At 42.9% G+C, this 15,523-nt stretch overlaps 1 protein-coding gene across 1 annotated transcript in view; it reads right to left on the bottom strand.

Annotated features, from left to right (window-relative positions):
* Window positions 1-15,523, bottom strand: part of IMPA2 (inositol monophosphatase 2) — a 44,441-nt gene that overhangs the window by 25,195 nt on the left and 3,723 nt on the right. The window contains exon 2 of the mRNA XM_006909223.3: window positions 1,264-1,397. Within this exon, the coding sequence (XP_006909285.1) occupies window positions 1,264-1,397 (134 nt within the window). The remainder of the gene's footprint in view (window positions 1-1,263; window positions 1,398-15,523) is intronic.

The raw sequence follows: 15,523 nt of genomic DNA on the forward strand, positions 1-15,523 counted from the left end.
TTTCTCCTCTCAAAGAGTAAAAGCAAACTACATAACTCTTTTGACGTTGCCTTCTAATTTAGATTTTTAAAAGTTAAAAAATTATAAACACTTTAGAGCTTATAAAAAGTATAACATGTGACTTCATACAGAAGAAGGAAATATGAAATAACAAATACTCAAACACAAAGGTTGTCAACAAAACAAAACAAATTTGATCCACTGACAGAATTTTGAAGGAAGTTTGAGACCCCGAGATAACCTAACCAGGAAACAACAGAGAAAAAGGAGGTAAGTTTGAACACGGGCTTGCCCTTTCTTTCAATTAATTATGGACAGGGAAAAAAGTCTACTATGCCTACCCTGTGATAGAAGGATGCTGAAGAAAACAGCCTTAGCTATTTCTGCTGCATAAGTACACAGAATCTGACTGTTACAGTGATCAATAGCCAGAAATCCAATACCTGGTATTCCAGTTTTAGCAATTCTCCACAAAGGAAAGAGACCCCTCACACCCAAACAGTGGTTTTCAAAGTCTGTTATACAGAACTCTGGGGGTGAGAAAGGGGCCTGAGGACCTCAAAGACGGTCATGCTCTGGGATCTGTGGCTCCCATGGAACTAGATCCAAAATACTGTGTGAATATTTGAATTTTTCTGAGGAAAATATTTATAACTTGCATTGGATTCTCCACATAATGATCCCCCCCCCAAAAAAATTAAGAACTGCTGCTCCAGAGAAGAGAGTAGGGGTCCTCATAAAGACCTAAGGGAGGACGGCAGCCTTCCCTGTCCCATGCTTTGGCCTGGCAAGGGGAGAGTGCATCCCTGAATACCAGCATTGGCACACCATCAGGCAGTGCACCTGGACCCACACAGCTGACGGCGCCATTTGGGGTCAAATCCTTTCTGGAAAATCTGAATGGCGCCACCAAACAGACACAGGCTGCCAGGGAACATTACTGTTCCACATCCCTCCAGAAATAGACTATGTGGCTTAGCAGAGGGGAGCAGTCTCTTCTCCGGAGCATGCGTTGTGGAAAGTGAAGCCTTTTCAGTTTTTAAGGTAATATTAACATGAGCGTTGTCAAGATGGTAGTAAAAAGAATGAAAACAAGGTCTGTTTGTCTACCATGCAATCGAAATATCGGGGGGCAGGCAGTGAGGCTTTTTGTTTGTGGTCTGCCCACAACAACCAGTGGCGCGACCTCCTGAGTTAGACCCTGGCCTTCTTTATGAACGTGGCAACGTGTTCCTGGGTGTTTTACCTGAGAAATACACGCACCTGTGCGAAGGGAACCTCTTCTGCAGCTCAGAGATAATTAAATCTTCCACAAGGTGATCTGTTTCTGTGACAAGATCTGCAGCTGATGTTTTTGTTGAGACACGTTTTTCCTCAGAAAGGGCTTTTCTGATGATCTGAAATAAAAGTCCAGGAAGGTACGTTAAGCTGACATGCATCCTCTTTCCCCAGAAAAATGGGGTCTGTCCTCTTCAAAGAGGCCAATGTGACATTGGCGAGTGCTGGGGAGAGGCAGCGGGCATAGGCCTATGGACAACTTACTTCTGTCATCACTGACAGGCCTTCAGGGCTTAATGTTTAACCCGAGATTTTCTGTTCGGATTTCTAGTGAGCCTTAATTACCCACTATCCTTTTTACGAGAATGACAGACTTACTTCTTCAAGTTATTTTGTTCTACAAAGAACAACTTTTCTTTGAAGAAAAAGAAAAACATAGTGGTTTTGAAGAACACAAAACTTCATCCAGTGTGGATGCTATGTAACACCTTTGCCTCATAAAATCCCATGAATCTGAATTTATGAGATTTCAGTTTAAGAACCTCTTTTCCCCAATTCAGTTTACGAATCACATAAAATGGAATATGCTATTGCATGCAGATCACAAATGTTCAGACTGAGAAGCCTGGGAAAGCTAAAATGTACTTCAAGAACAGGAAGGCACTCTCCCTGCTGCTTTGTGTCAGGGCATCATTGACCATCCATGGATGATGACACACACATGAACTGGCTTTGGTGCCAAGCAGCTTCACTGAGCCCTCAGGGCTGAGCTCATAGTCAGGCTCTGCAGATGTGCAGGCTGCCAGCATATCCCATCTAAACCCACTCTGGCTAAATATAGGGTGAGGAATGGAGGGCACTCAACTTCCAGCACCTCCTGCCTGGCCTAATCCCTGGGAGACCCAAACAAGAAGGTATGTGGAGTAGTTAATCAGTCACAGGACACTTCAGGAAGGTTAGTTCTATTTTGTGAAATAAAAAGCACCCCTATTCCAGTTCAGGCCTTACCATGACACCTAGTTAGGACACCTAGAAACATCTTCAGGCATTTCTTCCAAAATTGGATAGCACCCTAAGATCCTGCGTTTCTTCCCAAAGCACCTCGATTGCTTAGTTACTGAGACTTGACATCCTTTATCCATCATGACATTCATTTTCTAACCTTAGATAAGAATTTCCTGAGTAGCTTTTTCATGTCCAGCCTGTGCTATGTACTAAAAAAGCTGAAAAAGAGGCAGGAAGAGATACATCTGGTAACCTACAAAGAGGAGATACTCACATGGAATTTTAAAGAATAAGCAGGAAAACCTCCTAGATATCAAACAGTCCCCACTTTTTATGTTCCTCATAGCTACCCCCCACCCCCATCCTAGTGCTGACCCAAACAATACTGAGCCTGGACAGGTTTTGCATGTGTTTTTCATCTTGTTGTAAAGATAATAGACACAAATTATAGAAAGTTTGGAGTGTAATATATTTTGTAAATAATATAAAAGACAAAGCATGTAGTAGTCATACATAACATCACTAAAGAGAGTCCCATTCATATTTCTGTGCCAGCCCCCGGACTGCCTGCCACCTGGGGTCTTCTTGCTCATCACTATCAGGTTCATCTCCTTAAAACACCAATTTGCACATAGCAAGCTCCCATCAAATAATCTCCATGGGTTCCTTGTTTATAAATTTCAAACTCCTCAAATCAAGCTCATATAACATCCGCTCTACCCTCTAGGAATCCCTAAATTTTGAGCTAGTCCAGACCTCCTGTCCATAGGTCACTTGGCAGTTCAGTATGGTGTGTGTGGGTGGAAAGAGGCTATTATGAGGTGTGTGTGTGTAGTTTATGTGTGCGTATGTGTGTGGGAGATATAAAGTGTATATGTGATGTGTGGGGGGTTATATGGTGTGTGTATGGGGACTGTGTGGTGTGTATATGTTGTGTTGTGTGGTATATATGGGTATGTATGCATATAGTTAAAAGAGAGAAAGGCACCCTAACCAGAAGACATACCACCAGAGCTTCTCCAATTTTAATGTGCATGAGTCACCTGGGGTCTTGTTAAAGTGAAGATTGCAGGTGTGGGTTTTGTATCTAAGATTTGCATTTCTAACAAGTTCTAACAAGTGGTGACACTGATGCTGCAGGCCACAACTGAGTAGCAGGGGCTGGAGCAGGGTCTTGACCCTATTGTGCACCTCTCTGCCTCTCATGCAGGTAGATGTGGGACATTCTAGGACTGCACCTGAGTCCTGGAGTTTCCACGGTGAGAGGACACGGGCTTCGTTTTCACTTGCTCTTACCCCACATGTGCTAAGCATTCATACAATTCAAGGTCATGATTCCAACTATCCACCCTATAGTCTCTATGCAGAAGTTGGATTGATGATTTTTAAACAGAAATCAGCTTGTATCATTTTAATGCTTAGAATTATCCAATGGCTTCCCACCATTCTTAGAACAAAGCCCCAGATCCCACAGGACCAGGCCTTCACCACCCACTAATCTTGCCTCCCACAGGCCACCCCCACGCTCACTCCCTTGTGCCACTTTGGTTTTCTGGTCCATTCTAACCAAATTGTTTCTATCCGGCAACTTTATAGTACCTGGTTCTTCTGTCTGCAACTTCTCGCCATCTGAAATCATCTTGTTTATTTCATGGTTGATGAAATGTCTCTCCTCACTGCACATGTGCTCCAAGATAACAGAGTTTGCTCTCTTTTGTTCCCTGCCACACCCCTAGCATCTAGAATTGTACCTGACACAGAGTAGCTACACAAAATTCTTCGAATCATGAATAAAATACACATCGGACTGCTTGAATAGATTCTGCACCATTTGATCTACCTGGACGACTAGTGTTTGTGTGAATACTGACCACCTTGGTCTGTCTGTCTTGTACTCAATGGCTCCCTATTGCTCCAAGGATAAATTAAAGTCAAAGCCCCTGAAGGTTTCATGCAACAGCTTTTGGGGGCTGGCCTTCTAGCAGAGACAAATTTGACTTTGAATAGCCAGACTTCCCTTCTTCCTTTTAGGTGCAGAAGTCCCGAGTTTAGCAAGGTGCACAGCCACCTCGACAGTCTGCACCTCTCTGCCTCTCATGCAGGTAGATGTGGCCTGTAACCAAGTTCTGCCCAAGAGGATATGTGTAACTTCTGAATCACAACCTCAGAAGGCCACTGTTTGCACTCCACTTCCTCTTATTCTTTTCCCCTTTGCCATCAGGTGTGACGTGGTCAGCTGTGGTCACATGAAAAAAAACGCCTCCTTAGAGCAACAATTAAAAAGAAACCTGACTTCCTAAGCAAAATCCTTGCTCCCCCAGACCTCTAAATAGACTTCCATGAGAAAGAGAAAGAAATCTGCCTTGCTTCTGTCACTAGTGTCTGTGAGGGAAAGCCAAACCATCAACCTAACAAGTACAGGCCTCACCTAACCTTTGCATTCTCATCTCCCCCTCCCCCTCCTTATTGCTCAATAACTGTTATGCTCCAGCCAAATTGCATCATTCACCCTAAAGTCTCCTTTTGACAGAATTGCCAGCCTTCTTCTGGCCCATGTGTTGCTTCCTTTGTGACTCAGTTCAAATGTCACCTCCCTAATGAAGAGTCTTCAACTTCTATGAGCAGAGCGGGGCATCCAACCCTTTAAGTGTGCTCCTCGGGCACTTATACAGACCATGCAACTGGCTCCTAAGGATTCCAAGGCAGTCCACTCCTGATTAAGGATTCTCATCTGTCGTTTCTGTATCCACCTCCCACAGGCGGATTTTGCAGCCTGTACAGTGGGGTCTCAGTGAACAACTGCCAAATGAATGAATGAATATTTCTTGGTTGCTGCATACTGACCTCACAGGTCACTAATGTCTGGAAGACTTTTTAATAAGTGTTCTTGTGAAGCTGTATCTAGCCCCACTGATATTTAAGTACTTGGTCTTCCAGATCCAAAATATATACAACTCTACTACACTGAGGAGATATACATTCAGGGGCCTGTGTGGGCAGTTTGGGAAATGTCTGATGTCATCTGGGCACACTTTCCAGAGGAAACAGGCCCTTACCTACAAACCATACAAAAGAGGGTAGATTTATGGATTCAGAAGGAGCATGCTGCATTATGCTCTTTTTTAAAGTATTTCGTTTCTGTTTTTATTAGTATTATTGTTGTGCTACAATCATTTCGTTGTGGCATGTATCATAAGAAAAGCCACGAGCTTGAATGTTCCTGTGTCATTAAGCAGCAGGGTAGGTCACACTGTACTCATGTTCACTAGCAACTTGCAGTGCAGTGCTGCGGCCAGCCCTCTCTCACCTGCTGCTGTTCCTTCAGGCCCTGCCTCATCATCTGAGGAGAAACTGCAGCTCATTCTTGGCTCTCCCCTCTCATCCAGTTACATACTCAAATATTTAGATTGCATTTCTGAATTATTTTCCCAAACTACACTGCCTTTCTCACACTGCCTACCTTCGCTTGCCTGCACTGCTAAAACAGCCTCCAAACATCCTTTTGTTTTGTTCCTCTGAAACACCATCCACCCTGTGCAGAGTGGCCTCTCCGGAAAGTGGATCTATGTCCTGCCACTCTCTATAGCTTGTTGGGCTCACCAAGGAGATGGTGGGCCCATGTCCGGTGTGAGGTCCCCCATGACCAGCCCTGGCAGCACTCAGCCCCGCAGCACCCTGGGCCCTGTCCCCTCCTTGCCATGCTTAAGGGTGTTCTTCCTCCTGCACCTTTATGTCTTTGGACTTGATGTTCTTTGTGCCTACAGTAGCTGTCCTGGCTACCTCCTGTCCATTTGTCCTTGAGGACTCAACTCAAGCCCATCTCCTCAGGAAGCTGTCTGTGTAGCCTTTCACCCACTCATCATGGGTGAAGCCCTTTCTCTTGGGTTAGTGGTTCCCATAGCACTGAATGTACATCTCAGTTACTGCACGGACTCCAGTATTTCATCACTGCCAGCCAGGGACTTGCACTTCCGCTAGACTTTAAGCTTCCTGAGGGCAGGAGCTCTGTTTTTCATCTTAGTAGCTCCAGACCACCCTTTCCTACAACACTAAGTAGGTTCTACTATCCCCCTCCTGGACCAAGACCTATTGGGGCAATACGCATTGTAACAGGACTTCACCAAACTTAGCTGGTAGATTTTCATACATGAGAAAGTTATAAAAATTAGCTTCCTTTCAGTCACCAAAGAGTTAATGGCAGTAAGTCAATCTAAAAAAAAAACTAGCCAAAGTAATATAGAGGTTCAATGTAAACCCTATCAAAATTCCAATGGCGTTTTTCATAGAAATAGAAAGAATAATCCTGAAATTTGTATGGAACCACGAATTGAAGACCCCAAATAGCCAAAGCAATCTTAGAAAAGAACAAAACTATAAGCATCACACTCCCTAATTTCAAACTATATTACGAAGCTATAGTAATTAAAACAGTACAGAACGGGCTTCGTCCAGACACAGAAATCAATGGAACATAATAGAGAGCCCAGAAATAAACCTACACATACATGGTCAATTAATTTACCACAAAGGAGCCAAGAATATATAATGGGGAAAGGAGAGTCTCTTCAATAAATGATGTTGGGAAAACTGGACAGCCACACATGCAAAAGAATTAAACTGGACCACTATCTTACATCATGTACAAAAATTAACTCAAAATGGATGAAAGATTTGACCATAAGACTTGAAACCATAAAACTCCCAGAAGAAAACGTATGCGGTAAGCTCCTTGACACAGGTCTGGGCAATAATTTTTTGGAATCTAACACCATAAGCAAAAGCAACAAAAGCTAAAAATCAACAAGTGGGACTACATCAAACTAAAAAGCATCTGCACAGCAAAGGAAACCAACAAAATGAAAAGGCAACCTACCAAATGGGAGAAAATAATTGCAAATCATATATCTGACAAGAGGTTAATATCCAAAATATATAAAGAACTCACACAACTCAGTAGCAAAGAAATAAACGATCCAATTTAAAAATGGGCAGAAGATATGAATAGACATTTTTCCAAAGAAGACATACAGATTGCCAACAGGTATATGAAAGGGTGCTCGACATCACTAATCAATAGGGAAATCTAAATAAAAACCACATGAGATATCACCTCACACTTGTTAGAATGACTATTATCAAAAAGAAAAGAAATAACAAGTCTTGAGAGGATGTGGAGAAAAGGAAACTCTGTATACTATTGGCGGGAATGTAAATTGGTATAGCCACTACAGAAAACAGTATGGGGGTTCCTCAAAGAATTAAAAACAGAACTACCAGATGATCCAGCAATTCCACTTCTGGGTATTTATCTGAAGTAAACAAAAATTCAGAAAGATATACGTACCCTATGTTCACTGAAGCATTAATTACGATAGCCAAGATATGGAAGTAACCTAAGTGTCCATCAATGGATGAATGGATAAAGTTTATAGATACAGAAAACAGACTGGTGGTTGTAAGGTATAGGGGGAGAAATGAGTGAACTTGTTTTCTTTTTTTTTTTTTAATTTAAATAAATCGAATAAGAATATATTTTAAAAAAATGGCAGAGTGGCTCAAGCTATAGAGCTGGACTGCTGGGTTCAAAAATAATGACAAAAATAATAAACATTTTAAAACGTGGAAACTGTAGTTCTTCATGATGAAAATGAATTTAAAAAGTTCCCATCTAGAATGTAATTCTTGATTCCATCCATTTCATAACATCAATAGGGAGTACAGAAGATAAATCTACAGTTTAGCAGCATCAGCCAGATCTGAATTCAAACTCCACTTGGGAGACCTTGAGGGAATTAACTGAACTCCTCAGAACCTTGGTTTCCACATTGGTAATAACCATAGTATCTAAGACACTGGGTTGTTGTAAGAGTGAAATAAGAAATTGTATGAAATGGTCTGATAGGAAGCTATTGAAATAGTCCAGGTGAGGACTATTAAGAGTTAAATACACACACACACACACACACACACACGCGCGCGCGCGAAAAGACCTTCATCACTCCAAATAGTTATTGGTGAGAACATGTATCTGACAAAATTTAATACTGATGACCAAAAAATAAAAAATAAATAAAACCTAACATATACATAATGTACAAATCTCAAATGGGGTGCTAAAATACTAATTTAAGAAAAGTTTAATTTCTAAATTTTCCCACATGGAGAGGAAAGGTGGTGACAAGGTTGTATTTTTCAAATAAACAAGTATTAGACTCAAATGGCCCTGCCCTTTAGCCACAGTCTCATCTACAGGGGGATGGCCTGTGGGACTGCCAGGTGAATTAACTGCTAAAAGCCCTTTACCATGGCTATTTTTCTCAGTCTTAGAGATTTTAAACATTCTCTTTCTGCCGGTAATAAGTCAATACATGCTGTTTTTTAATTGATGTTTTCCAACTACTCACTAACTGTGCATGCACTTCACAGACCTCCTGACCTGGGTTTCTCCCTTCAAATAACATTCTGTTAATGTCTAATGTACAAAATATGGCCTTCAGTCACTGAAACCTGAATTTCATATCTAAAAGGACACAATCAGCTCCGGCATCAGAGGTCTCATTCACAGACATGTCCAAATGTCCCTTTCTTGTTTCTACACCAGCTTAGCTCTGTGTTACTGTCCCCAAGTCAACCACATAATTGTCATCCATCACTACAGAGCAACTTGTGTGTGCCCCAGAACCCATGGAACACCTTGCCCAAAAGAACTCTGCCAGAAGTAGGGTTTCTAACAGGGAACATGTCTTTCCTTTTCAGATCAGGAAAACATCACTACCAGAGGTATCACTACCAGACATATGGTACTGATGATACTGCCACATCTCAGGTTCTTGACTTATTGAACACAAATGAGTGATATGATGGTTAATTTTATGTATCAACTAGATTAAGCCATGGGGTACCCAGATATATCACCAAACATTATTCTGGGTGTTTCTATAAGGGTGTTTTTGGATGAGATTAACATTTTTTATCAGCAGTAAAGCAGATCGCCCTCAATAATGTGGGTGGGCATTATCCAATCAGTTGAAGGTCTGAATAGACGAAAAAGACAGACTCTTCTCTGATTAAGAGAATTCTCCAGCAGACTGTCTTTGGACTTCAAGTGCAACCTCAGGTCTTACTGCCTTCAGCTTTCAAACTGGGGCAGTGGCTCTCCCAGGGTCTCCAGCCTCCGGATTGGACCTGATGGCCTCCAAATTGTTCTGTTTCTCTGGAGAACCCTAACACATGTAACAATCAATAAAATCTACAAAGTAAATCAGATACCCTGATAATAATGTGGCTATCGCATGGCACAGTGGTCGGCAGTTTACATCTGTTAAAGAGGAGGAGTAGTTGGTTAAAACAGAGGTGGGTCAAGCACGCCAGATTCTCCTGGCTCACATGCCTGTGAGTCTCAAGGCTCTACAATGTAACTGCCTCCCTCTTCAGCTCATGGTTACATTTCCACAAACCTGGCATATCTACTTTCTAAACTCCCATCATCCCTCAGCCCATTGTCTTCCTTTGCACCCCAGCACCTCCTCTAAACCAACCCTGCCAGGCACTCGGCCAAATTCAGGGATATTCTTCACTCACATCTCAACTGTATTCTCTGTGTCATCTAAGCCTCTCTGCCAGGGCCTCTGAGATCACTGTCCTCTGGTGCTTATCCCTCAGACCATTCCTTACAAGAGGTTTCTCCAAGAACTTGGGCTGGGCCCCACCCTCAGAAGCCGTGCTCACTGGAGACCCCACCTGCTCCACTGCCATGGCCCACATCACAACAGTGTTGGTCCTCACACTTGCTGAGGGTTTACTCTGTCCCAGACACCATTCTAAGCAGTTCATGAGTACCAACTTATTTAATCCTCACAATAATTCTGAGGTAATAATAATTATCATCTTTGTGTTAAAGATGAAGAAACGGAGGCACAAAGAAATTAGGAAAGCTGCTCAAGGTCATACAACTGTAAGTGCAGGAAAAAGAATTCCAACGCAGGTGCTCCAAATCCTCCATCACTAAACGGACCCAACTCTCCTGAGCTGTGGTCATGAATGATGATTTCCAATCCCTCTCTGGTTCAGAGTTTTCTCTAAAGCAATGAAATCCACCCAATTTTCCAAGTTCTCCCAACATGCAGTTAATTAATCATCAAGATTCACCTCGGTCAGTCTTGAGTATGACACCTACCCGCAACTCCGCTCTTCACTGAAGGCCTCCCCATGACCCCCAAACTCCTCCCACCCAGTTGCCCGACCCTCTTCTTCCACCTTAGTCTTCAGCCATGGTTCATTTCTTGCAGTTCCTGGGTGCTGCCTTCACTTTCACCCCTTGCAATGTCTATCTTCTTTGCCTTGACCCCTTTCCTGCCTCTCTACCCTTCCCAAGCACATTGCCCAGCTTTTCCGGGTGACTCCTGCTTTTCTTTATAAAGAAACAATTCAGGCATATTTTTCCAGGAAGCTGTCCGCAGCTCCCAGGACCTGGGATCACCCTCAGCACAGCTGAGCAGACTTAGGCTTCTGTCCTAGGGAAGCCCATGGGGGACACCCTGCAATGCCTGCTCAGTGCTAAATATACCCGCCCAGGTGGCTAAGGCACTGCCCTGGCCCCTGGGGTTGGGAGCTGGGACAATGGACACAGGACACTGAGAATGGATTAGCTACACAGACATGACACCGTCCTTCAGATGAATTCTTCCCTCATCTCCCATGGGAGAAAAGATGTGAGCCAGGCTAGCCTTAGGTTCTGGCCCAATGAGGCTGCGGGATAGGGAGGAGCCCGAACTCAAAATTCTCTTTTTGTTCTCCAAACCGCAGGTTCCTTGGGCCTGAGTTCTCCTACCCAGCCCCAGACTCCTAGGGCTGGGGGTGAATGGGGCCTGAAACCCAAGTTTCTATTTTCTGGCTAAGTGGTAAGAGTTTAGCATCCTCCCGGCCCTCCCGGCCCTCCCAGCCCCAAAGAACAGAACTGTCCACTACTGAGTGTTTCATTTGAACTAGCCAGTAAAGATCTCTGTAAATATCCACAGAGACCAATTCACTTCCACATAGGGGTGACACCAGCCTTTCCTTCAATACCTTTAGTGAGATGAAGGTGGAATTTTGCTGACTCACTCCTGCACCAAGGGATGGGCTGATGGAAGGAATATGGGTGCAAACACCCCTGAAAAATACACTCCTTATTTTTCTCGAACAGCTTTTAACAAAATGGACACAAGAAACATGCCACTTTCCTTACAATGATGTAAAAGAAAAATGATGGTTGGCCTTGCACACAGGGTCAGTGAGTTGTGGGCCCTGGACACTTGGACCCAAAAAGAAGCAGCTGCTACTCTGCACATGCCAATTGTTTTCTCATGGGGAAACATGAGAAAAAATTGTTTTCTCCGCCTTGGCTGAAGTTTTAAATGTCAAAAGTTTTAAAATTGTTAATGCAGGCTGACCTCCACCCTATGGAGCTAAGCGAAAACTGGACACCTGGGGCCATGGTGAGGCAGGGCACTGAAGGCGAGAAATAGTGAAATCACTACCTGCCATCTCCTTTCCTCCAGCGGTGGGCTCATTCAGCCCAGGCAGGAGGGTAGAGGAATCTTTTTGGAAGGAATGAGCAACCCAAGACCTCCACATACTGACATTTGGGAATCTCTCAGAGGAAAAACCGAGAGCTTGACTTGGGATCATCCCGTGGCAGAGCCCATGGATGGATAAGCCTGTTCTCTTTCTGTTCAGGATCTGGCCTTAATATCATCTCAGGCAAATGGCTCCCAAATTGGAACCTCCACCCTTAATCTCTTCTCTGACTTCTGGATCCAAACTCAACACCTCCACTTAGAATAATCCACTGACAATTCAAGCTAAGCATGCTGGAAACACAATACTGGACTTCCACCTCCAAACCTGTTCCTCCTAGTTTCGCCATTTCAGGAAACAGCAAATCCATTCAACCAGTTTTTCAGGCCTGAACCCTTGAAGGCATCCTTGGTTCCTCTTTCTCTCACACCCTGATTTCAATCCAATAGCAAAGCTTGAACCTCACCTTTTGAAATACATTCATTTTTTACCATTTTCTTCACTACATCCCAGTCAAACCCACTCTCATTCCTCACCTGGACTATTTTAATAGCTTCCTATCAGATATATGATTCTGGTCCCCCATAGCATTGGAGGGCCCCATGCTGCCCAGGGTGGTGTCCCTATCGCCCAGCAGGGCCCCACGTGGGACTCTGCCCAAAACCTCACATCACACTCAGAGTAAAGGCTAAAGTTCTTTCCAGAGTTACTCTATAAATATTTGCTGAGTGAATGAATAAATTTCGAATCAGCGTTTTAGTACCACCATTTTAAAAAGAGGATATCAGGGAGGCCAATAAATACAGACACTTAAGTTCATTAGTTATATGAAACATGCAAATTAAAACCACAATAAAATACCAACTCAAACCCATCAGAATGGCTAAAATGGAAAAGACTGACAATTCCAGGTGTTGTCCAAGATGTGGAGCAACAGGAACCCTCACTTACTTCTGAAAGGAGTATAACTTGTCATATCCGCTTAAAAAAGCTACCTGACAGAATTTCATATCTGATGACACAGCAATTTCACTTCTATTATTAAGTATATCCCCAGCAGAAATATATACATACATAACCAAGACGCACGCAAGAACGTCCATAGCAACATTACTCATAATACCTCTGACCTCCACATACTGACATTTGGGAATCTCTCAGAGGAAAAACCGAGAGCTTGACTTGGGATCATCCCGTGGCAGAGCCCATGGATGGATAAGCCTGTTCTCTTTCTGTTCAGGATCTGGCCTTAATATCATCTCAGGCAAATGGCTCCCAAATTGGAACCTCCACCCTTAATCTCTTCTCTGACTTCTGGATCCAAACTCAACACCTCCACTTAGAATAATCCACTGACAATTCAATCTAAACATGCTGGAAACACAATACTGGACTTCCACCTCCAAACCTGTTCCTCCTAGTTTCGCCATTTCAGGAAACAGCAAATCCATTCAACCAGTTTTTCAGGCCTGAACCCTTGAAGGCATCCTTGGTTCCTCTTTCTCTCACACCCTGATTTCAATCCAATAGCAAAGCTTGAACCTCACCTTTTGAAATACATTCATTTTTTACCATTTTCTTCACTACATCCCAGTCAAACCCACTCTCATTCCTCACCTGGACTATTTTAATAGCTTCCTATCAGATATATGATTCTGGTCCCCCATAGCATTGGAGGGCCCCATGCTGCCCAGGATGGTGTCCCTATCGCCCAGCAGGGCCCCACATGGGACTCTGCCCAAAACCTCACATCACACTCAGAGTAAAGGCTAAAGTTCTTTCCAGAGTTACTCTATAAATATTTGCTGAGTGAATGAATAAATTTCGAATCAGCGTTTTAGTACCACCATTTTAAAAAGAGGATATCAGGGAGGCCAATAAATACAGACACTTAAGTTCATTAGTTATATGAAACATGCAAATTAAAACCACAATAAAATACCAACTCAAACCCATCAGAATGGCTAAAATGGAAAAGACTGACAATTCCAGGTGTTGTCCAAGATGTGGAGCAACAGGAACCCTCACTTACTTCTGAAAGGAGTATAACTTGTCATATCCGCTTAAAAAAGCTACCTGACAGAATTTCATATCTGATGACACAGCAATTTCACTTCTATTATTAAGTATATCCCCAGCAGAAATATATACATACATAACCAAGACGCACGCAAGAACGTCCATAGCAACATTACTCATAATAACTCTGAACTGGCCACTATCCAAAGTTTCCTCAAGAGTTCAATGAACAAACTTTCAAACACTCACATAAGAAAATCCTATACAACTGTGATTCTCAAAGTGTTTTGAAAATGTAGTTTGATCTGGTTGGACAAAAGGCTCGTCTCAAGATCAGCAGCATCAGTATCAGCTGAGAATTGGGTGGAAATGCTAATTCGCTTCAGACTTAGGGAATCAGAAACTGGGGGTGGGACTCGGCTTGCCCTGAAAAGCATTCTAGAGCCTTCTGACACAGGCAAAAGTGTGAGGACCACTTCTCTACAGCAACAAAACTGATGAGTTTGACCACACTGAGATCAGTAAAAATTCTGTTAGGAAATTGGAAGATAACTATCTACAGGCACATAGAAAACTAGCAAATGAAAAAACTTTTATTTATTTATTTACTTACTTACTTAAGAAAAATACAGGTTGCATAAGAAAGAAAAGAATATGTAATACAACTAACTATACTGCCTGGCTCAACTGTGCATTACAACTGTATGGTCATCAGAATGTGACATGGATACCAATGAAACCAAACAGGTAACACAGCCACGCAACATAATAGAGTCTAAAATGGATGACTTAAGAAAGAGCAGTAGAATCCTTTTCTTTAGAAAAATGGGTGTAACTCAGAAAATTGAAAACAGTGACTTTTGGAGAAAAGGATGAGGATAACATAGACCAGAGCACGGTTGTTTTCATGATAGTCCTTTTAGCAGTATTTCACTTATTAAATTTCCTGTGTGACTAATTGATAAAAATTAAAATCACACATCAAAAACAATACTGTGTTGGCAAAGCAAACCAGACAAATGGGTGATACTGGGTTAGAGCCCACCAACGTGTACTCTCTGCTCTGGGAAGCCAGAGGTGGACTGAAGAGCTCCACATTCAGAGCCCACCATGAGGAAAGCACACCAACCAGACCGGGGACAAACAAAGTGGTTGGTAGCACAGGGGAGAAGCACAGGACAGATGAGGAACGTAACCGGTAATGTCATTGAAGGCAGGGGCACAGGAGCCCAACCTGGGAGGGAGAGTATGGTTTCCAAAATACACAGGCAAGGAGGGGAGGAAAATGCAGTGTGTGTTTTGAAAATGCAGAGTAGTTTGCTCTGGCTGAACAAAGGTCTGTTCTACCCAGGGAATGTTGAAACAATGGCCCCATTTCTCAAGACTAGGTCTTGGGAAGCATAACCTTCATGGGTAGTTAAGGTAGTTAGAGAGGTGATAAGTCTGGGGTACTGAGGGTAGAGTCCTGGGTTTTTGTTTTTCTGCTTTGTCCTGAGATTCTGTCACCAGTAAACAAAGAAGAATTTACTGTGGAGCTGATGATACTGAGGCTTCAAGGCCCTTTATTTGAGTGAGGCTCTGCTAGGGACCATAGCAAAATGTTAACATGGTGACACATAAACACCTTTTTTTAAGTTTTCAAAAGTCAGCTCCTCTGACTGTA

This window comes from Pteropus alecto, unplaced genomic scaffold, assembly GCF_000325575.1.
Source record: "Pteropus alecto unplaced genomic scaffold, ASM32557v1 scaffold233, whole genome shotgun sequence".
Classification (NCBI taxonomy): domain Eukaryota; kingdom Metazoa; phylum Chordata; class Mammalia; order Chiroptera; family Pteropodidae; genus Pteropus; species Pteropus alecto.